The sequence below is a fragment of the Gymnoscopelus braueri genome (assembly GCF_963280865.1).
Source record: "Gymnoscopelus braueri genome assembly, chromosome: 2".
Classification (NCBI taxonomy): Eukaryota; Metazoa; Chordata; class Actinopteri; order Myctophiformes; family Myctophidae; genus Gymnoscopelus; species Gymnoscopelus braueri.
The window spans coordinates 46,892,355-46,916,161 of NC_137604.1; the positions used below are offsets into that span (position 1 = coordinate 46,892,355).

A 23,807-nucleotide genomic window follows, 5' to 3' on the forward strand; every position below is an offset into this window, starting at 1 on the left:
TATGGGAGAACCCGGACGGGGTCAAGAACCTCACAGAGAACAGATAGATTATTACTGAACACTGTGCTGTGTTTCTTTGAGTTTTTGCCATGGGCAGAAAAAGAGAAATTTTATATTGACAGACAATTTTAGGGAATCTGATTGTTGATCAGATTACTTTGTATTATGCTTGGAACAACAGCAACAATATGAATAACACACATTTTAATAACACACATTTTTTAAATGATTTAATAATATTCTTTTGTCACAGAAAAACGGGAAGAGAGGTGACTGTGTGCTTACCTGGATGAGGCAAGCAGCTGGGTTCCTCCTCTTCTCAAAATGCTTTTGTCTGTGTTGCTCCTGGACTTTTAGAGCAAAACCTGAGCCCAGAATACCCTGGGAGAAGGTAACAGTAAAAATGACAATGGAAGGTGAAGACTTCACCATGTCTATCCATTTCACCTATAGGGTGCTGATGAAGAACATATATTTACATTCGAAGATGGCTGTGGGTAAACATCGAACATCGAATGTACATTTGGATTAGAATATGAAATAGAAATTAAACTTCACTTTAAAATGTACTTGCACTAAAATTCCATGAAAATAATGGAAATTTCACTGACTCTGGGCATTTGAATAAACAAAATAAATCAAATTTCATTAGGCTACGTTCTTCTTCTTTAAATACCACATACATTTTTGTTGAATTTTAAAATGCAATTTATCCTAAATGGCTAAAAGCATGCTTAACAAATGATCTGGCAGAACAAAAACAATGTCTCTAGGAATTGATCTTACAGAAACGAATTAATCAGTGTGAGGCAGAGAGAATGTGAGTAGATGAATTGGAAGTGCTGATACTTACTGCTGGCAAGGCAAAGAAAGAGATACCCAGCAGGGCAAACCCAGCAGAGAGCATGCGTCCTGTCCACGTCTTTGGCGTCTTGTCCCCATAGCCGATTGTTGTCAGTGTGATCTGAGAAGAAATCACAACTGAATGCTCTGACAAAAAAACTTCAGCACAGGATAATATGTGAAGAAATCAGAAAAGAATGTTTGAAATTATGCAGATTAATTTGCGTAGTCGTGTAATGTGAATGTGCAGCTAAAGCCTTCCACATTAGAATGCAATGTAGTGCAATAACAGCAAAAGGAGGTTGAGTAAAAAAACGTGTGCGTTGGGAGTAGCTTGTCTTCTTGCAGAAATGCTGATATGGCTTACTTTCATATCAACATATCTCTCTTTGACCTGCTCTTTCACTATCTATCAAACAGATTAGGAAGAACAGGACATCATATAAGTATAAAGCAGATCTGATTTAGAGACTGGATTTTCTGCTAGCCTTGCTCAGATTGTCGCATTCCATACCATGGCTGAAACGGTTATGAAATGGTTATGAAAATGGCTAGGGCTGGAAGAGCGATGAAACTTTCAATATAAATTATGAAAAGAATATGAAAAATTGCTGGCAAAGGCACAACTTTTTGACATCCGCTTTGGCAATAATTTATGTGCGGAGCTGACACACACTGTCAAATCACAGACAAAATGATAGAGCTATATCTCTTGAGCTTTCCTTTTGCCTAAGTAACAAAGTACAGACGTTGCCATTTTGAAGAGTGAGAAGGAGAAAAAATTACATAAAATTCAAAGGTTATGAAACTGAAGGTAAAGTGAAGGGAATGAAAATTCATCTGATAGCTGTAGTCAAGGCCAAATGTTCCATTAAAGGCCTTGACAAATTGAAAGCGTCAGACGTTCGCGTCATCAAATCATCGTGGTTTGTAACGGTGGTAGCCACACTGGCGGCGTCAAATGTATGCGGCCGAAACCTGCTAACGTGTCTTTCAGAGATCTGTTCTATTTTGAAGCGTCGACGCTTGCCACAGACCCGTGAGAGAGAAGCAGAAGAGAGTGAATGGAACGATGGAGCACAGGCCAGACTCCCAGTGTGCATGTGTGCGTGAGTGAGTATTTGCGTGTGCGTCTGTGTGTTTTGGTACGTACTTCGTTTAATTTGGTGTGATGACGTTAAAAGCCTGTAATATTTGTACAGTATATGCGAAGATGGTGCAGACAGGTACAGTTACATCGCAGAACTCACCGTGCCCCACCACAGAGCGTCAGCGTAGGTAGCGAAGTCCTTGTTGAACTTGTTCTCCACAAGGTAGACCAGAAATGATGAGAAGATGAGAACCAGGAAGCCAATATACCAGGCAGTTACCAGCTCCTATACATGTGCAGAGATGAACACTTAAATTATGATGTAAAATGGGATCTAATACATCTATGGTGTATAACTGCCATTTATTGCCAAACAATTCCTACTGCCTTATACAATATGCGATATATGAGTGTACAAAAGGATCAATTGCTTGTGCTTTTAAATGGAATAGATGGACTAATCTGGGTGATTAAAACGTATTATCCCTAGAGCCTGACTGATGCCAGATTTTTGTGTCAGATGCCAATCCCGACCAACGACTTGTTTTGACCAATATGCCCAATATTGACACAGGTTGACCAGGTTGAAAGTTGTTAAAATTCGGGACTCATCGGCTGCCAATAGCGATATCGTCAAAAAGTAAAATGGTTGATTAGTTAGTCTTGATTGAAGACTAACTTTCTGAGCTTTAACCTCGACTTTCATTGAGTCTGTGTGCAGTCTGTCTGCCCATATACAGTATGAGTATTTTGGTATTAATGTGCGTGTGTATGTACAGTATATGTGTAGTTATGTATGCATGCATATGATCCAGATTGCATCTCAACCCACCTTACTGTGTGCATAAACCACAGAGCCCAGCAGCTTCCAAGTGCCCCCCCTGCGGTCCATGCGCACCATACGTAAGATCTGAAGGAAGCGAAGGCTCCGCAGCACCGAAGTGGCGAAGATGTTGCCCTGGCTCCCTGCTGACACCACCGCCACCGAAGCTATGAGCACTATAATGTCTATAGGGCAGAGAGGAGACAACAGAGAGATCACTAATTGCTATGTCCTGGACACCAGTAGCACTGAAACATCCTGAACCCTTAATACGGGTTCATTTGGTTACATAATTGGTACACTCTTAGAGTTGCAAACGAATAAATCAACACTGATGATTTTACTGTGTAACACTCTTTCCCTGACCTCCAAATATTTCTCGCTCACTTTCTCTTCACCGCAACATGTTTTCATGGAAGAAAATTGTATTTTCAAGTAATACTAAAATGGCACTAGTGTCAAACAGGCATCAATGACCAGTGTTGTAATAAGTTATGTAATAATAATTATGTAATAAGCCATAAATGGCATGTATATTTTCACTTCAAATATAAGGGATTATTTAGACAATCTATGGCGCCAGACGCAATTGCATTGGGAGCGTGTCCAGATACAAATGTGTTAGTTAAAGCAAGGCACATGGCGCAAAGAGGTTGTATTTAATCTCTGAATTAGTCATGGGTGTAAATTAAGAGTGCAGTCTCTGATTCCTTTTAAGCCCTATTTGCACCTGACCTTCATAGCGCATTGTTATTTAAATGATGGATTAAGTTGGAGAAGACGCAAAAAAATTCTACTGAGGAAAATTGCATTTGACCATCCATGGGAGCAGCGTTAATAATGTGATATAACGATGTCAGGAGACGCGGGAGAAACAAAAGCTCTCTGTTCACTGAATCTCATGGAAATAGTGGACCACCCACAGTGGCCGTGTGCTGCTAAGGTCAGAATCACTCCCGCAGATCACATACAATCACATACAATCACATGGTTCCCAAACTTTTTAGCTCAAGACCCAAAAGAGAAATTAGACGTTTGCTCGGGACCCAAATGAGTGAAAATAGCAGATCTACAAACTCACAACGCGTCGCTTTGCGCCACGTTGTGAACTTGCAGATCTGCTATTTTAACTACGTCTTAAACTTTTTATTTATTTATTTATGAAATACTTTTACATTTTTAGGAATTAGGAGGTTTTGGCAGGAAAGAAATCCATCAATATTGATCTTTATTACAAATGGACCATGAAAACCGACCTCTAAGCCTTGAGGTCCAAATCTATAAGATTATCACAGTGCCTGTTAGTGTAAACAGTCATTTTGCTGCAATCAACCAACTCTTGAGATCTCACACTCACCCCACCTCTTCAAAATAAAAGCTCAATCATTCAGGACCGAGGCTGTCACAATTGGCCAAGGGCAATAACAGTAGAATAATGTTCACCCAAAGTGTTGCTGCAATATTGATCTGCCATACAAACTTAAATAGGGAAGCACTGAAGAAGTGATTTGTTGACAGTACTGTACATCATCTGCATGATTGTGCACTGATCCAAAAAGAAAATAGTTTTCACAGGTTATATCTGAAATGAACCAGATATTTTCAGCACACAAAACACACTTGCGCACACACACACAAACACACACTATCTATAGCATACATGGGCAACATGGGCGGCCCGAGGGCCACATGCGGCCCCCACCTTCACTTAATGCGGCCCGCAGGTTAATATCGGATTACTGATATATTATTGCAGTTATTTCAGCTGTTACAATTCCAAACATGCAAACATGACCCGCTTTAATTACTTCGGTCTATTTTAGTAGCTTAATGACTAGTATTAATATTTTTGTAGCCATTATTCTGCTCACAATGCATCACAGTTGTGAGCGTGTAGGTCGGGTTGTAGATCAGCAAATTAATCGATTAAATCGATTAATTGTTGTACCCCTAGTTTCTTCTGTGTGTCCATCGCGATATTCTCCAGTGGCTCTTTCACGGATGTACAGTATGAAACGCCAGCCATGCTATTTAGCTTTTCCTGAGAGGTTTTTCTGTTATACATTCTTAATGTGGGAGTATGAACCTGACTGTGAGGGAAAATGCTGACCAAGGTGTGGCCAATCGCTCAAGTCATATAAATCCTGGGCCCATTGACCCGTGGTGAGCAGAAGAAGCACCATGAAAAATACATGACTGACACCCAGGTGCGAAGGGACTCACTGTGATGGTAACCACATGAACCTCTCAACCCCAGGGGGAAGGGACTCACTGGTGTGACAGCATGAACCGCTCACCCAAAAAACAACTTCCTTTGAAGGTGCGAGAAAGAGAAATGTCAGGTGAGTGAAGGACTGATGGCTGGTGCGTGTGAATGAGTGTGTGTGTGTGCGTGCACGCACATAATATACGGTATACATGTACAAAACTGCATCCTCCATGTGTGTCTGCGCACACGTGTGTGTGTCTGTACATCCATCCATGCATGTGTAGTTCTGTATGTAAACACCTCTGCTGTCTCCATCTGCATTACATTACATTAAATTACAGTAATTTAGCAGACGCTTTCATCCAAAGCGACTTACAATAAGTGCGTTCAACATGGGTAGGCAAGGTTGAAGCATTAACAGTGGTGTCTCTTATGCATCCTAATGTATCATACTGCACATACTTTTTGATATTCCATACTGAGTGGCTATACTTGGTTTCCAAAGTTTGTAGGAGGGGTCTGTTTTACCAAAAATGCCAGCAATTTTGCACACGTCTAATAAATCCCAAATTTGAATCGCATATTGAGGATCCTCAATATGGTCCTCGAACCTCCAAAAGCGCTTTCACTTCTGACTATTGGAGCAGCCACAAAGACCAACATTTTTAATGAATGGAGGGTGGTAGGGGCGTGCCTCCAGGCAAAAATGTGCGCTTGAGTAACCCTTTCTAGTTCTGTGTGTGTGTGTGTGTGTGTGTGTGTGTGTGTGTGTGTGTGTGTGTGTGTGTGTGTGTGTGTGTGTGTGTGTGTGTGTGTGTGTGTGTGTGTGTGTGTGTGTGTGTGTGTGTGTGTGTGTGTGTGTGTGTGTGTGTGTGTGTGCGCGTGCGTGCGTGCGTGCGTGTATGTGCAGCACGCCAGTGATCCTGTGTATGTGCAGCACGCCAGTGATCCTGTGCTGCAGACAGGGAGCCACATGTGTAACTTGGAGAGTTGACAGTGTTGGGGATGACGTTAGCAACAGAAGCAACAGCAGTGGTAGTAAATCTGTAAAATTTACTCCCCACAGACGTTAACACAAAAAAAAAATTGTCTATACACACACAAGCACAGAAATGTAACCCTAATAACACCAGCAGCAGTGAGTGAATGTCCGTAGTGCGGAGACAGCGTAAAAGTTGACCTTTTATCAAGTTTGCTTAGCTTTTTGTTGGCTCTACCTCACTGCCACTGTAGGGAAAGTGGTGGTGGCTCCTCATAGACATTGAAATTTGAACCTCGACTCTTTTTCAGAATGTGGCAGCGAAATACCTAACGCTCCCTATATGTAAACTATGCATGTTTCGTAGAGACCCCACTGCCCTGGGGCCCTATATAATTTATGTTGCTGCCGTCCAATGTATTCTGGCTTGCTGGTTTGAATGTGAACCCCAATAAATCAAATTAGGGGCACAGCACAGCGCAAATTAGCTAGGGAATGGCCCTTATATGGCCCATATCAATAGGCCAGGTGTGTTACCTGTTTCGTTCTCAGCTACTACATGTCTTCAACAACAGCTAACGAGACAACAGTAATGGGAAGAAACAGAGAAACGAAGAGAGGCAAAAGACCATTTTTATTTAGTTAATTGGAAAATGTATTTGTCTTACCTGCAACATTTGTACTTTGCGGTGGCAAAGAAAGGGAACTTAAGAATACACTTTCTGACAAATCACATGTGACAAGACTTTTCCAGCTGACAGTGAACTGAGCGAAGCAGTGAAACAGTCTGTTCTCACGAAGCTGGTTCATAAAGTTAGGCTACCACTTGAGCCTCCTATCGTGTGTGCACGAGAGGAGTTGCTCACAATTTTGCCACTGAAAGCACACAAAGAGGTGAAGACATTTTCTGTGTGTACATGGACTTTGCTAATAGAATGGAATATCCCCTGTTAAAACTTGTTTCCATAACAATGGATGGTGTCTCTAGGCCTGTCACAGTTATTACATAATTGTCTAATCGCAATTATTTGAGATTTCATATATTTTGAAATAAAAAAAAATTGCAGCAATATCTGATCTACAAGCTTACAACGCTTCATATATTTCTGCTATTTAAAAAAAAAAAAATAATACAATTATTAAATATGTCAATAATGTCTTTGTATATTTCATTATTTGTCATATCTGCCCTGTGCAATTTTTTTTATTACGAAGCCTAATAGGCAAACAGAAATAAAAATGTTATTCATATGTTCCAATGTTCAATGCCAAACACAATTAAATGGTTAATCGCAATTATTTGAGTGACAATTAATCGTCAAACTTAAATGTGTAATGGTGACAGCCCTAGGTGTCTCAGGCATGGTGTGTTGTGCCCACAAAGCTCTGCTTTACCCCTTTTGTGGTTTCTCCCCTATCATTACATTATTCACCAACTGTGCAGGGAAATACTGAATATGATGGATGTAGCCTTGAAGGTTGAGTGTGTTGTGTGTTCCGTTCACACAAGCAAGTCTCTCATGAATGCTTTGAAGTCAATACAGCAATCAACAGTGACAGATGACCACCTGTTGTTACCTCTGAGAATTCCAACCAGCAGCTACTATCCTGGCTTTAATGGACTGGCAGCCTGTTCCCACCCAGTGCCAACTCTCACACCAAAGTGGGAAACACCACAGAGGTTTGCGGGGATGCCTAGTGGCTCAGCCTGTTAGCGCACAGACCATTATGCTCCTAGGAAGTGTGAGGACCCTGGTTTGAATGTTTTTATGAAGGAAAAGGACAGTTTTGCCTTCATCAGTATCTCCTCAGATAATGACAATGTATCTTGCCTTTATTATTAACATAAATGTATTGACTTATTCTATGTTTGGTTTTATTATTATAACCCGAACAGAACAGTTGAAGTACATGCTTGCTTAACCCATACCCTAATAAATAAATGCCTAACACTAAAACAAATGTACAGTACATCCCTAAGACAACCCTTGCCCTAACAAACACATGCCTAACCCTTATCCTAGCCTTATGAAACTGCAGGGAAATGAAATAGGGGTTAGGGTTATGAAATAGGGGGCACAGATTTTCAATTAGACATGCGAAATGGTGTTATGTCCAATATCTTTCAGGAACAAACAGACACACAAGGCAGTGATAACCCCCAGGTGTAGGTGTTGGTGTGTTTATAGTCATTGCACCTCTTCCCAGGGATGCACAGTATGATAGAGAACTAGAAAAAGTGCTCCTCGGAGCACAGGTCTCCGCCAGGTCAGGTAGGTTATTGTGGGCCAGCAATGTTCAGAATTTTCCAATCAGGATGGAATATAAAAAATCGGACTGAACCATCTTGATCACTTGACTATAGAGATAATGTGTACTGATGTGCATGATGTTTGGACAAAATGTGTAGGAGTAATATAAGAAAGAAAAATCGGCCTCCTGGTGGCGCTATAATAGGGCAATGTTAAAAGGGTGGCGTTTGTTCTTCAATGTAGTGCGAATGTGCATGCAAAGTTCCACCGCAATCGGACGCTGCGTTCATGATTTGCGGCATTTTGTTCAAAACGGGCCACTCCTGCAAACTTTAGATGTCAATGTTAGCCAATCAGGATGGAATATGAAAAATAAAACAGATCCATCTTGATCACATGACTATAGAGATCATGTATACCGATTTGCGTGAAATTTGGATAAAATATGAAAGCTTAATCTCAAAATATGTGTTTTACATAAGTCGGCCTCCTGGTGGCGCTATAAAAGGCTAATGTGAAAAATGCAGGGCAGATGTTTTTCCTTGGCCTCTAGGGAGTATGCGTGCAAAGTTTCACGGAGATCGGTGCAGTTAGTTAAAAACGCAAATTGGCCTTTTATAGCGCCACCATGAGGCTGATTTGAAAATGTTCAAGTGGCATTTCTTCCTCAGCCTAGTGGGAATGTGCGTGTGAAATGTCACGGAAATCGCAAGCTGCGTTCATGATTTGAGGCATTTAGTTCAAAATTGACCAATCCTGCAAACTTTGGAAGCCAACCTTAGCCAATCAGGATGGAATGTGGAAAATCGGACAGATCCATGTTGTTCAAATTAATATAGAGATACTGTGTACCGATTTGCGTGATGTTTGAATAAAATCTGTAGGAGAAATATTTAAAAAATGGGTTTTGCACAAATCGGCCTCCTGGTAGCGCTATAACAGGGCCATGTAAAAAAATTGGGGCAGATGTTCTGAATTGGCATCCAGGGAGTTTGTGTGCACAGTTTCGCAGCGACCGGGCCAACGGTGCCGGAGATTAGCTGTTCACAGACAGATGGGCACACGGACACACGGACACACACACACGGACGGACGGACAAGGGGTAAAACATACTCTCTCGCCATGCCTTTCGGCCTGGCGGAGACAATTACAGACTAGAGCCATCAACAACACCCAAACAATAACAGGGCACACATTTAGATATGACACTGGCACATACGTATATCAGGTTGGGAAATAATACACAAAAAACAAGCGTAGGGGGAGTGGAGAGCTGCAGAGCAATCAAGCAGAAAAACAAGAAAGAGGGTGATATACTGAATAACTAATCAATAAGAATGTTTAGGGAAAAATCTATGAACAAGAAAGAAATAGATGGTTCCATGCCAGTATAACACCTGTTGGTGCCTGTTGCCCGTATGCATGTACTGTAAGTACAGTATTAAGTAGGTACAGTAGGTAAATTGTAACAAAGAAAGTAAACTTTAAAAACGTAGAAAGTGGGTAAAAATAAAAGTGATCTGCGTTTATCCGGCTTTAAAAGAAAATTCATACAAATCAGCTGATGCAGTGAATAGACAAAAAAGCTGCTGCTTTCTTTTTTAACCACTGGATCTTTAAAGACCTATCTGCCAGTCTTATCATCTAATATTGTGGCAGATCAATTTAATTTGGCCACCGACCCTGTTTTCAGATGAGGAGCCAGAGCAATACATCTTTGTAATTTTTTTATTCAAGCAGACTGTGTCTGTATGCTGTCAGTCTTGTCAATTATTTTTGGAATGCCAATCTGTTCAAAATAATTTCTGTTCTAATTTTATTTGGACCAACTTCACAGCAGGGAGTCTTGTAACAAGCTTCTGTTGCTGTCATTAGGATCTAGTCAACAACGGTTTCAAGGTCTACCTCTTTGTAGCCTCGATCTCCAGGCTTTTATTGTTTAGTTTAGCTAAAAAATAAAAGCCTGGCCCAGCGCGTCGGTGTACTCGGTATGAGGAAGTATTTCATTTCCCAACCAACCAGAGTGCAGTGGGCGTCGCTCGTAATGTTGTGTTAACGGGGCGGGGGTAAACGGACAGATCGGTGAACCAATGGGATCAGCCGTAATCTCTCGCCGGCTCTATACACCCGCCCCTCTATACACGAAATCAGGAGCGTTGGGGCAGACTAACCTCTTTGTAGCTGGTTCCAGCAATACCATTGATGTTGAGTTACATGCCTGTACATAGAATATGACCATTCAAGGACAGCATCTGTGTTAGAGTGGACATTATAAAAACTGTCTGAGATTGGTGCTCAGGGTGCTTTTGCCCGGCTGGGGACCGAGCCTTGGCCAGGAGGCCAGGGCTATGGTGCTGTAATGGTGTTTTTCTGCTCAAATCCTTGTTCTTGCATAATCACAACATGCTTATGTATGTTTTTCTGGTGGGAGAGTTTATACTGGAGAGGAGATAGAGTGCGTGGGTTTGATGAGGAGGGTATGTTTGCAGGATAAAGCACCACTGACAATAAAAAAAATGAAGTCTGTCAAAAACAAGGAATGGACAGTTAAGATTATAATAGGAATGTCCACTGGGAGAGGCAATTACAGGGAACCTTCTGTGAAGCATTACAGATCTACTTTGGTTCGTCTAAATCCCAGGACCATCAATGGTCCATTGGGATTTTTATGTATTCTTTCTTCTGCCTATCCAAGCACTGTAACTTTGACTACTCTTTCTTTCACTCTCCTACTTTGCCCCATCTTCAATTATGCTCAACCCCCCCCCCCCTCTTTTTGTCTTGGCCTGTCTATGGCACTCTTGTTATGCTCGGTCTTCCTGTCTGAGTGTTGGCAGATGACAGAATCCCGTCCTAAAGTGTGATGATGATGGGAACTCACAACACCCCTGCGTGACCACTAAAGCCTTGGCCTCCCCCCCCTTCCTCAAGCACCCTGCTGCTCAGTCCAAGAAGGAACAGAGAGATCCACGTCTAAACACTGGAAAGAATCTATGACGGTAAATTTAGACCCCATTGCGCAAATGCTCCCTCCTGTTTAAGAGCCTAAACCACAGCTGTATATAAAGCTAGGAAACTATGGTCAATACCGTGCCACTGTAACCCTCTAAAGTTGAATGTCAATTTCCATAGACAGAGAGGATTCCGACGGCAGCTAGCGGGAAACGGAGAGAGTCGAATAATATCACCATTGTTATAAACTGAATCCAAGTACAAAGGTGTCATGTATGACTCTGGAGAGGAATAGTGGAGTGTGTTTGCACTTCAGCAAGGTTCAAAGCAGGCACGCTGTACCAAAACCAGGGGAAAAGGAGGGACAGGCACAACCTTCACACTAAAAAATAACAGCCTTATGATGCATGAAAAATAAACAAATCTGAACAATCACAGATACAACTAGAAATGTACTCAGAGAGAAGATGCAATGCAATGTATCAGCATAGGGCTAAATAAGTAAGTTTCACCCTAATTGGATTAAATCCAAGTTACACACAGACAGACAGACAGACAGACAGACAGACAGACAGACAGACAGACAGACAGACAGACAGACAGACAGACAGACAGACAGACAGACAGACGGACGGCAGAGACATAAGCCTGATTTATACTTGGCTGATCGTCTATTTACGGCATGCGACACCAGCGCAGGGCATACATACACTATACTGACGCGGGTGTATACTGTATACTGTACGTATGTGTGTGTTTCCCACAGGAAAACACAGTGCGACTCACCTATGACACAGAAGGGCTTCCTGGCGAAGCGGAGGCGGCCCTGCCATCCTCTGTACCGACAGCAGCATCCAGCCGACCAGATACGGAAGATGTACTCCAACCCGAACACCACAATCATCACAAACTCCTACAAAGAGGGTGAAAACAATAGCCAGATATCAATGTTAGGGGAAACCTGTCAGTTTGGACGATGTGTCCAATTCGTCTTTCAATATCACAGTGCTTATGGTCTTTTAATACATGTTCTAATTCAGCAGTCCATTAGATCACAATTATCACTGCAATTATGGGGGAGGGGAGACCTTTGATAATCCCACAGGGAAATTCAGCAAGCTGATGGCTGCTCACAATGGTCATGATGAACAGTCGAGGGGGAGCAGTTAGGGTTAAGTGTCTTGCTAAATTGTGACAAATTTAGCCCTGCTCATCTTTCGATTAGGCATGGGTTTGGTGTGGTTAAATTATTATTTTTTTATTTAAAGTTAAGCACTGTCAAGAGCGTAACTTTGGCTTGCACATTGGTGGGTGGGTGTGTGGTTAGGGTCAAGGTTCTAGCCCCTAGAACCTTGTCACCGCCTCATTCTGTGTGCTGCAGCGAGGACCAACTCCCTTAACCCCCTTGGACACGAGCCCTGCTTTCCCACCGAGTTGTAGTAACAAGCCCCCTTCTATGACACACGCGGAACTGCTTCGCCCCTTGTCATGCTCCACATTCCAGTAGGAATGCCAACTACTAACTAACTTAATATTAGGGGCTGTTAGTCTGTTTTAGTCAGTGTTGGGTAACGTGCGTTAGTAACGTAACGCCGTTACGTAATATATTATCGAATTGCGGTAACGGGTAATATAACACATTACTACAAGGAGAAGATGTCATATATTATTAAAATGACACTACGTTTCTACGTTACTTTGTGCGTTACCCACCAAAGTGAAGGTGTCAGCGCGGATAATGGAAAATGACGCTTCACCGGTGCGTTTCAATGTAGCGCTCCTTTAGCAGCCGCTGCTTCTAAATTTCAGCATTTTTCTGCGTTTTGTTTCCCACGCCGTTTCATGGTGCCCCCCCAAGGTTGGTGGCCTGTGCTTCAGCACCTCAAGCCCGTTGGATAAGCCACCGCTGGCTACCAGTGCTGCTGCTACAGTTGTGCATTATGCAAAGGCAATGCCTCAGCCTATGGCAGCCTATAACACTGATTGATTATAGCCAGACTGTTTAAAAATAGCATATTATTATTGTAAAATAACAGGTTTTATTGTAAAACATGCAGAGTCTTGCAGACCCAAGCTGTGCTCCAGTATTTTATTTATTGTGGGTAATCTATTTGAGAACAGCAAAACCGATCATGCACGAGTTTATAGCCTGAAACATGACTGTCATGTCATATCGCGACCGTCATGGATGAACTTCAACCTGGTATTTAAACGTTCTCCCTTTTTGGCTGTACATCTACATAAACGTTCATATTTCAAATATAAAGTGCCGACCTCATGGCCACGGATGTTACAATTATGTACGTTCCCTCCGAAGTACCCGCATATTCTGAATTGTTAAATAAAAAGCATTTTAATCCGATTGGTGGCCATTTCCCCCTATTTTCTCCATATGCTTTCAACTACGTGACCCTATCTGTTGGGAGGTGTATTGCACTCTGATACATTATAACCATATGAGAAAATGGCCACCAATCGGATAAAAATGCTTTTTATTGAACAATACGGAAGATACGGGTACTTTTGAGTAATTGTAATTGTAACATCCGTGGCCATGGGGTCAGCACTTTATATTTGAAATCTGAACGTTTATGTAGATGTATGGAGCAAAAAGTGAGCAAGTGCAAACACCAGGTTGAAGTTCATCCATGACGGTCGTAACAGACGACTGTGATGGCTATAGTGCTTCGTTCTCATAGAACCGCATGGCTCATTTGCATGCACGTTAATTTATTGACGTGCATGCATGCAAATGAGCCATGCGGCTGTGGTGGAAACTGGAAGTAACTAAGTACATTTACTCAAGTACTGTACTTAAGTACAATTGTTAGGTATGTTTAATACTTTATTGGAGTAAAGAAAGCACCTTAAACTGTTTACAGCACTTGCTCATGCAGTCCTTGTTCTGTGGACTTCAATTTAAAAAAAGTTATAGAAAGAGGCTTGTGTCTTGTCATGTCATTATAGGCTACATTATAGAAGGTATATGTCTATTTATGAATTGATTAATTTAAGTAAATAAATTGATTCATTAATGTAATTTATAATCCTATCTTATAATTTAAATGCCTGCCCATCTGCAATCTCTGTGTCCCAAAAATAATGTGTGGGCTAATAATAATAATACAAAATCTAGATGATTTAATTGTTAAATTTTAGCTTTTTTTATGTAATATTAATATATTACTGTTGCTCAGACAGTAATATGTAACGAAATGTATTACTTTAAAGGAAGGTAATAAGTAATAGTAATATATTACTAAAACTAGAAAAAGTGCTCCTCGGAGCACAGGTCTCCGCCAGGTCAGGTACGTTATTGTGGCCTCCTGGTGGCGCTATAATAGGCCAATGTGAAAAGGGTGCCCGTTTCTTCTTAGGCCTTTCACGGCAATGGGACACTGCATTCATGATTTGAGGCATTTTGTTCCAAAAATGTGTTTTGCTAAATTAGACCTGCTGGTGGCGCTATAATAGGCCAATGTGAAAGGGGTGGCATTTCTTCCTCAGCCTAGTGGGAATGTGCGTGTGAAATTTCACAGAAATCGCAAGCTGAGTGCATAATTTGAGGCATTTTGTTCAAAACAGAGCAATCCTGCAAACTTTGGAAGCCAACCTTAGCCAATCAGGATGGAATATGGGAAATCGGACAGATCCGTATTGATCACATGACTATAGAGATACTGTGTACCGATTTGCATGAAGTTTGGATAAAATCTGTAGGAGTAATATAAAAAAATGGTTTTGCACAAATCGGCCTCCTGGTGGCGCTATAACAGGCCCAAGTGAAAAATTTCAGAGGTTCTGAATTGGCATCCAGGGAGTGTGTGTGCACAATTTCGCAGCGACCGGGCCAACGGTGCCAGAGATTAGCTGTCTACAGACGGACGGACACACACACGGACACACGGATGGACGGACGGACAGGGGGTAAAACATACTCTCTCACCATGCCTTTCGGCCTGGCGGAGACAATAAAGTAACTTGCCCAACACTGGTTTTAATCAAACGGGCAGAGTGGTCCGCCTAAACCTAATCTTAATCCTAATAAAATAAGTATTGTATGAAAAATAAATAGTGCGATGAGCAGGATTCGATCCCGAGGGGCAGGAATTGAAAGGCTAATGCTTAACTTTCACACCACGGTGCCATCTGATATTACAAGGGTTTTGGGGGTTATTAAAAGCGGTCCGCCCATGTGAGAGGCAGTTCCGCGTGCGTCACAGAAGGGGGGCGTCACCAAGTTACTACTGCAACTCGGTGGCAAAAGCTGGTACTTGACTTCGTTACACATATTTTTCCCACAGACCCCACAGTTGTATATGGCGCTGATGTAAATCAATTTATGATAATGGGATACCGGTAATCAGAATCCGTAAATATCCCCAGTCTCCAAATCTCTCATGGCCACACAATACATTTTGACTCTTCAATATCCAAAATATCTCAACATTAGTACATGGACATAACATTCCCTCTTGATCTCTTATCACAACTGTATTACACTATGTTTGGCCGTTTGCCATAGTTTGTGTGAAATCTAGCCTGTGTGCCAGAAGATGACTGGTCTAGAATACTCCTCTATGGAATTTGATCTGTCAACAACTGAATGGGAGTTTGCAACCTCATAAACACAATTCAAATTCAGCATTTAGCCTATAGGAAACTAAATACTGTTATTTCAGCTGTACACTGCATGTCTAAGAAGATAAGGTCATAAGGTTTGCTATGAGTTCAATGCACGCCTTTGAAATTCATACTGTATAATTAAATCTCCCTGGGTGCCATTTCCTCCTATCCATCGGCGCAGGGAATTAAAAGCACAAAGACATAATCTTTGTCCATGTTTCCAAACCATCATAGCAGTTTAGAGCTTCTGCATTAATGCATAATAAAATTGCATTCATTAGCATCTTAAGTATACTGTAGTTTTAGGTGCTTTTGGGGATCAGAGCCATAAAACCCATTTGTTCTTTATTTCAAACAGCTAGGTTCATTGAGCCTTGTTTATCAAGCACTAAACAAATTGTCTCATAAAACCTTCATGCAGGCATTTGAAAATTGGGATCCATCTTTTATGATGAAATTGACCATTAAATAGTGTGAACATCATTTTGCTCTCAAATACCAGAATAGAAAATCACAAAGACAGATAACTGCAAATAAATGAATATTCAACATTCTCTGAAAATTCAATTAAATTAAATCAAATAATGTGAAATGTACTATTAGCATTAAAAATGGTTACAATTAATTATTAAATGTCCTTTGTTTATTAAAATGATTTGATGAAAAATATTAAGTTAAAGGACCAAAACGGCATGAAATCATAGCTGGCAATAGCTGGCCTTAGCTGTTAGGGGACCTGACAATTGCACACTGAAGCCTGATTTATACTTTGTTGTACGACAGTGTCGTGAGCCGAAAATAGCAGATCTACAAGCCCACAAGGTGTCACATCTGAAAGGCGTTGTGGGCTTGTAGATCGGTTATTTTCGGCGTGCGACAGCGTTGCACAGCAGACCACGAATTAAGCATAAAAATTGCATATTTTCAGAGATGGGGCTGGTTCTTTGGCTGAGGACGATAAAGTGACTAATGAGCTGGTTCTTATTCCCTAGAAGTCTTCTGCTGAGGCTGGCCAACAGCAAGGACATAGACTTAACGAGGCAATAATATCTCATGCTATTCAAACAAAAGTCCAAGTGCTGACACTACTTGGCTTTTATCATCAATGAAAAAAGAAATGAGCAATTCTATTTAAAATGGGCTTTTGACAGTGATGGACTGTGACTTTGTTAAGAACGCAGATTATCTCCTCCACAGCCTCCTTTAAAACCTATTTAATGAGGACAAGGAGGAGAGGGGAGCGTTTGGACCACTAAGAGTGTTGTGTTTTGCTTTATGTGGTGCAGTATTTCTGGCAGCGGCACACGTTAACAATCTGTTAATGTAGTCTGCTAATGTGTGTTATTTCTGCTAAGTTATTTTAAGCTGTGAACACGCATGTACCTGATTTATACAACATCGTACGATGCTGTCACGTGCCTAAAACACCTCGCAACGTGTAGATTGGTGTATATGGCGTATGGCGTATGACAGCTTAAAGTTTGACCGTTGTTAGAATTGTATTTAAAATGCAGATCAATGCTCACTGGTATACATACATACAGTATCTGTGGTCAGCAGCCATTGATGGGGTGATACAGTACGTTTCTTACCAGAATGAGCAGACATTCAGATGAGAAGTCCTGGTGAGCTGGAATGGTTGAGAACACGGAAAGAACCAGGCAGCCAAAGACCAGGATGAACCTACAAAACACACAGAGACAATCATAAATACATGTGTGCTGCAGAACTGGGATCATCAGATGGATGCGTTACCACATTAGACCATTTCCAATAGCGTCAGTCAAATTGTCAATAATAAGTACCATTGATTAACCACAGGAACCCTAGTGTCCCATTCTGGGCATATCATAATAGGCGGACTTTTTATGTAAATGGGCAAACATTCAGCAAAAAAAATCTGACCTGCAAACTCACAGGACGGCATTTTGTAGATCGGCTATTTTCAGCGATGAGATTTGGTGTACAGGGAAAAAAGTAGGCGGGCAAGTACAGACCCCAGGGAGAGTCCGGTCAATATAGTTTTAGTGGTTAAACTGACTTTTAGAAACTGAACATTCTGACGAGTACTGAATAATGTTCTATGGGTTGCATTTGAGTGCATTAAAACAAAGATAAAAGTATTGCAGTATTTGAAACCAATCTGGAGGAGGAAAAGGAAATGGTAGCAGAAGGGCAAGTGGAGGCTCAGTCCCAAGACATATTACAAGACATATTCCCCCTGAATCATAATCATTCTATTTCCTGAGATATCATGTTATTGGTACTTGTTTGTGCTACATGATGTGCATGAAACAAGCAATGAAACTGCGGCTGTTGGACAGCGAGCAACATCCGCCCGTCTCCACACTCTGACCGGTCAACCCTCAGCCAAGCAAGCAGAGCCCTCTCCATCTTCATAACCATAACATGCTTTATTTTTCCATCACATAAATCTGCAATATGAGGTGAGTGAATCACCTTCCAAAAACGCATCATTGTCTGAAATATGAACGTGGGGTTTAGAGCTATGGTGGCCCTTCATAGTAAACGGTTAGAGCACATCTGTGTTTGATCATCATGGATCTGTTTTTAAGCCTGTCGGGGGAGAAAGACGGGTCTGCAGTCTATGTTATTGTTTTCTTTTTAACCTTTATCACGGAAAGGTTTTGCCAGAGCATTCATGCTCTTTAATTTTGTATTGACTGTTTTTGCACCGCCCTGCTTCTTAGTCAATCAATTACACAGGTTCAGACCTCACACTTTGTTTGTGGGGATTTGAACGGCGATCAGCCTGCTTTAGCCAACAACAATAACGTCAAAACATCATTGTTAACTTCAAAAGGGGAAAGGTGATGGCAGGACATTGCATTTATGTTTATCAAATGACTGCATCATTCCTATGTTTTATGCATTTATGTTTATCAAATGACTGCATCATTCCTATGTTTTATTCATGGGTTTGTTGTGGGTTGATACATTTAAAACAGTCATGTAACAATCTTTGATGGAGGAACATAACACCCTGAAGCTGCTAATCTGACAGCAGAATATGGAGCAGAACAATTCAAAACATGATTTCTTCGTGTTGGACCAGCAACGGTTCTGCAAAGTGTGCCAATATAAAATTGACTGGATATGGAAGGATGGGCCTGCAATGATCACAGTTAAGTCCAACTTGCAAATCAAAAATAGAGGCATAGTACATAAATTAATCAAATTATAATAAAATAATAATAAAAACACTGTTGTGTGACAAAGTACTTGTACATAATAAAGTGGTTAATCAATTAATTGATACATTAAACAAATAAACAAATAAAAAATACAATTATTAAATTAATCAAAAAAAGTTAACGATAATTGCTAAGAAAATAATCAATAGTTGCAGCCCTAGGCTTATGTGACCCTGTTTGACCTGTCTCTGACCTATGGAGAGGCAAAATAAAGGTCGGAATTTTCCACAACCACAAGAATGATTTCAATTCAAGCATTTAAATCCATACTTTCTCCTTGTTCTCTATCACAGTGGAAAAAGAGATTTTGAAGAGTAGAGTGCACGTATTTTGAGGCACTGACTTAAGCAACAAAAGTTGCTGTTTGCAGTTCCAAGATGTTGCTTGTTTGAATGGGGGATAATGTGTACTGACGAGCATTGTTAACGCTGTCATCCAAAATACAAGCTCCTTGCCACCCCAACACGTCCTACGCACTTCACTGGCTGTCAAAGCGAAAATCTTTCAGACTACTCTGGTAAGCAGCTACTTTGTAAAATTAATCCCACGCTCTGTTATACTCTGCTAGTCTGGTCCCATGTGCCCTATCTTGTGCTCAAAGGCATCTGATAGTAATCAGTCAGTCAGTCAGTCAGTCAGTCAGTCAGTCAGTCAGTCAGTGACTGAGAGACAATAAATGCTGGATGCACTTATGTAGGAACACATGGACAGTCACAAACACGCATACATGCACAAACGAATCCTGGTCCTTCAACACTTTCGATATTCACACATACACATAAACACTCTTGTACTCAGGGTCCAAAATGAACACCAGCAAAACATAGGTTTACCGGGTACCGGTAAATTTTTCATTTGGCATGTGCGCTTCGGAAGCCACCCGACTTTGGCCGGTGACTTTTTTTCAAAAACAATATCAGCAGCACTGATGTCTCAGTGCCAGTAAGATTTGGACCCTTAAGGGACCATATGGTCCCTCAGATTTAAACTAACATGATTTTGCTGTGTTGGTGTCCATCTGGGAAAATGAAAAGCTGGGTCCCAGTCAAAGTTCAGTGGGTCACTGAATGTTCTCAATATCCAAACGCTTTGGCACCGGGCAACCATGACATATGCCACAGCTACGCTTGCAGACATATAAAAAATTGTCCGGCTGCGTTCTCACTTTCTGTCTCGTATAATGCCAAGCTAGGGACAAGAGGAAGTATGCATCATATTAATGTCAGCTCTGTATTATGCTTAGCCACTTTATGAGGAGACAAGGATTCAAAGCGAAACCTAAAACCCAATAAAAGATCTGTCTGTTTGCAGGTCTTGATAGTCTCTTTTCTGTGTGTGTGTGTGTGTGTGTGTGTGTGTGTGTGTGTGTGTGTGTGTGTGTGTGTGTGTGTGTGTGTGTGTGTGTGTGTGTGTGTGTGTGTGTGTAATAGTTACTAGATATTGCTCTCAAAGAGCAACTGTTACTTTACTAGTTACTGCATAATAAAAGTAACAACTATGATGAAAACTAGATGAACAACAACAACATACCTTGACATAAATGTTTTGTTCCGCCTGGCTTGTATACTGGCTCAATATGCAGGCGCCTCCATGTTAAATGTGCATGCACGATCCCATTAAATTTAGCAGGTTGGCTAAAAACCCAGTTTAAAAGGTAGTTTCAACACATCAATTAATTGTTCCAGATGTTTGGAACTACAGACATCTGTAATATACAGAGACTACCTTTAAATTGTTTATATAATTCATATTCCGACATACCAACAGTCTGAAAACTTTTAGTGTGAGGTTACGTTTAGGCTTAGGGTTAGACTAATGGCATGGCACCAGTGTGAGATTAGAAGTCTGATCACAGTCAAATAAATATAAATCCTCTGAAGATGTCGCTATTTTCAAATAAAGTAAGGAGTAATACTGCCATTTAAATGTCGGTGACTGTAATGGCATGGCATTATCGAATTGAAAAGAGTAATCTATCAGTTACGTTATTGCCTGCCGTGTTTAGCAGTCAGATGGGTGGGTGAATGCTTTCAAGTGGGTCTTGATCCAGAAAAGGTTGGGAACTGCTGCTGTAATAGACAACATTCAGCCGCTAGATGTCGTACTACACTACACAACATCTCTGTCACATAAGGTTCCTTATTTCCCTGAGTGATCTCTATAAGGCAGCACTCATGCAGTTTGCGCCGTTATAAGCCTCTCTTTGGGGGAAGAAAGTACTTTCCCCAGTGAAAACGGAAGCAACATGGATAATGGCGTCCGTCAGCTTATGGGAGCAAACAAACAATTTTGGACGATTTGATGACTTATTATTATTTCACAATCCAAATGTTTTATGGGAAAGGCAATAATTTGATCATTGTATTCTGGACCTTTTTAAAAGACGATGACGATGCACCTGTATGGTGTGTGTGGGTGTGTGTGTGGGGGGGGGGGGTGGGTTTAAGGCAATATACTGTTAGATGTTAAGGTGAATTACTTGAAGTGGGAAAACAGCATTGTCGTCCAATTCTCCTGTTATCTTCTCTCTCTTCTTTGCAAAAAACGCATAAGCGCGCACACGCACACACACACACACACACACACACACACACACACACACACACACACACACACACAGATAGATGTAGACAAGAACAGAGGGGATAAACACGTGTGCTCTTTCAAAGCTGTCAGATTCCCTGCGCAGTAAAAGTCAGCAGTGCTGATGCCAAGCCTGGGAAGTGACCGTGCGAACTGTAAACCTTAGATGACACCGCTACGAGGGCAAAGATGACAGAACAATTTCCATGATGCACCTGGGCTCTTTGAAAGCCAGTGCCACACTCTGTACTTTGTCAAGAGGTGGCAGTGTGAAACAGTGATTCTCAAAGTGGGATACGGGGAACCCCAGGTGTCCTCGAGGGGATTCCATGCTGAGGAAGGCTTGATAAATCAGTTTAGCCACTTTTACCCTATTTTATACTTTTTTCTCTAGGTCATCCTCAGACGAGCCCTCCATCGTCGCCTCCCTAGCCGATAGCTTACGATGCGTTGTGAGCTTGTAGATCTGCTATTTTTGAAACATTTTAAAAAATCGTGGAAAAACTTCCCTGGAGGCAGAATGATCACCCATGTTGGTGAAAGCCTTTCGGAGGCCATGGGTGTGAGAAACAGTCTGTTCCGGGCCAAAATGTAACATCAAGATTGGCACATATGTCCAAACTATGTGGTGTTGTATAACACCTTGGTTAAGCCCGTTCTTGGGGCTTGGGGTTGATTGCTGGCGAATAAGTTTAGCCAAATGCAACATGAAATCCTTCCACAATTGCTGCTTGAGAAAGAGCTGCCGTATATTCTGGCCCGACAAAATATCAAAGCAGGAACTCCATCGTCTATGATGGCTTGGACATGTATTAGATTGCCCCCAGAGTGGATCCCCAAAGTGGCCCTCAGATGGAAAAGGAAATGAGGCCGACCTACCTGGCGAAAAGCGGTAGAGGCTGAGCAACTGGAGAGACAGTAGGTCTCTTGTGGGGTGAGGCAAAACGGGTTGGCAAAGACTGTGATAGGTGGAAAAACATGTTTGATGCCTTATGCCCCCATAGAGGGTGAAGAGCATAAGTAAAACGTGTATGTGTGTGTGTGTGTGTGTGTGTGTGTGTGTGTGTGTGTGTGTGTGTGTGTGTGTGTGTGTGTGTGTGTGTGTGTGTGTGTGTGTGTGTGTGTGTGTGTGTGCGTGTGCGTGCGTGTGTGTGCGCATGTGTGCGCGTGTGTGAGAGCTGATCTCATGCGCCTCTGTATGCTACAGTATGTGAGAGCTGTGTCCCTGACTACTGACACTGCAGACAAGCTCAGCAAACGCTGCTACTGGCATTTCAATGTGTCGTCGTCGATGATTTAATCCAGACTGTGTTTCTGAGCAGAACATCTCTCTGCTATAAGACGCAGTGTGTAGGTGCTGAGAAGGCAGTCTACATGTAATAAAGCGGGCACATTAGCGTGACATGATTAGAGAATTATCATGGGACACGACAGCACTGCCTGAGTGCGTGCATGCGTGTGTTTGCTGCATTGAAGTCCGTTGCCACTTGCCAGCCTTCAAAGCATTATGCCATGTAGCAGATGGCCCAGCTATTAGCTAGATATGGGTTCAAAGATGTTGCATCTATCTGTGGCAGATGTACCTGTCAGCATGTTTATGTGTCCTTGTCCTTCTTATTACCCTCTCTCTTACTCTGTCTCTGACTGTATAGGTTTTACAGAATTTTAAGTCATGTATAACCGTCTTACTACAGGTTAAATGCAGAGTCAAGTAATGACACTATCAAACAGTATGTAATACACTGCAGTTCAGTGTGCATACTGTCTATAGCAGGGGTCTTCAACAGGGGGTCCTGGACCCCTAGGGGGTCCTCAGAGTTACTACAGGGGAGCCACCAAATCTTTGTGTGATAGCATATATATATATGTTTAATGAACCACTTGAAGCCTAGCATCTATGAAATCTATGCAATTTTTTTTTTTTGCAACACAATGTTATACAATATGTAGACAGTGTCCCTCCTTCATCACTCTCTTAGCTAAGGGGTCCTTGGGCTGAAAAACGTTGAAGACCCCTGGTCTATAGTAATGTAACAGAAAACATCTAGAATTAAATTAGCCTTTCTTTCTAAAGCTGAAGGGACATTTTGTCCTTGCTGGTTTAAGGTACAGTATGCTGAGTAGCATTCTGCCACTTGTCCAATCACACCCTTAGGGCAACCATAGGCGAGTGGATAGAGAGCCTTCGTGACCATCTGAGCAATCAGCTGGGTGAAGCTGAAACGGAAAATATC

At 41.6% G+C, this 23,807-nt stretch overlaps 1 protein-coding gene across 6 annotated transcripts in view; it reads right to left on the reverse strand.

Annotated features, from left to right (window-relative positions):
• The window catches only part of kcnq5b (potassium voltage-gated channel, KQT-like subfamily, member 5b), a 131,569-nt gene that overhangs the window by 15,622 nt on the left and 92,140 nt on the right, over nucleotides 1-23,807 (reverse strand). For all 6 annotated transcript variants that reach the window (XM_080417383.1, XM_080417380.1, XM_080417382.1 and 3 more), the window contains exons 2-7: nucleotides 17,368-17,458; nucleotides 11,936-12,062; nucleotides 2,766-2,941; nucleotides 2,094-2,219; nucleotides 854-964; nucleotides 286-381 (exon numbers count right to left, since the gene is read on the reverse strand). In XM_080417383.1, the coding sequence (XP_080273509.1) occupies nucleotides 286-381; nucleotides 854-964; nucleotides 2,094-2,219; nucleotides 2,766-2,941; nucleotides 11,936-12,062; nucleotides 17,368-17,458 (727 nt within the window). The remainder of the gene's footprint in view (nucleotides 1-285; nucleotides 382-853; nucleotides 965-2,093; nucleotides 2,220-2,765; nucleotides 2,942-11,935; nucleotides 12,063-17,367; nucleotides 17,459-23,807) is intronic.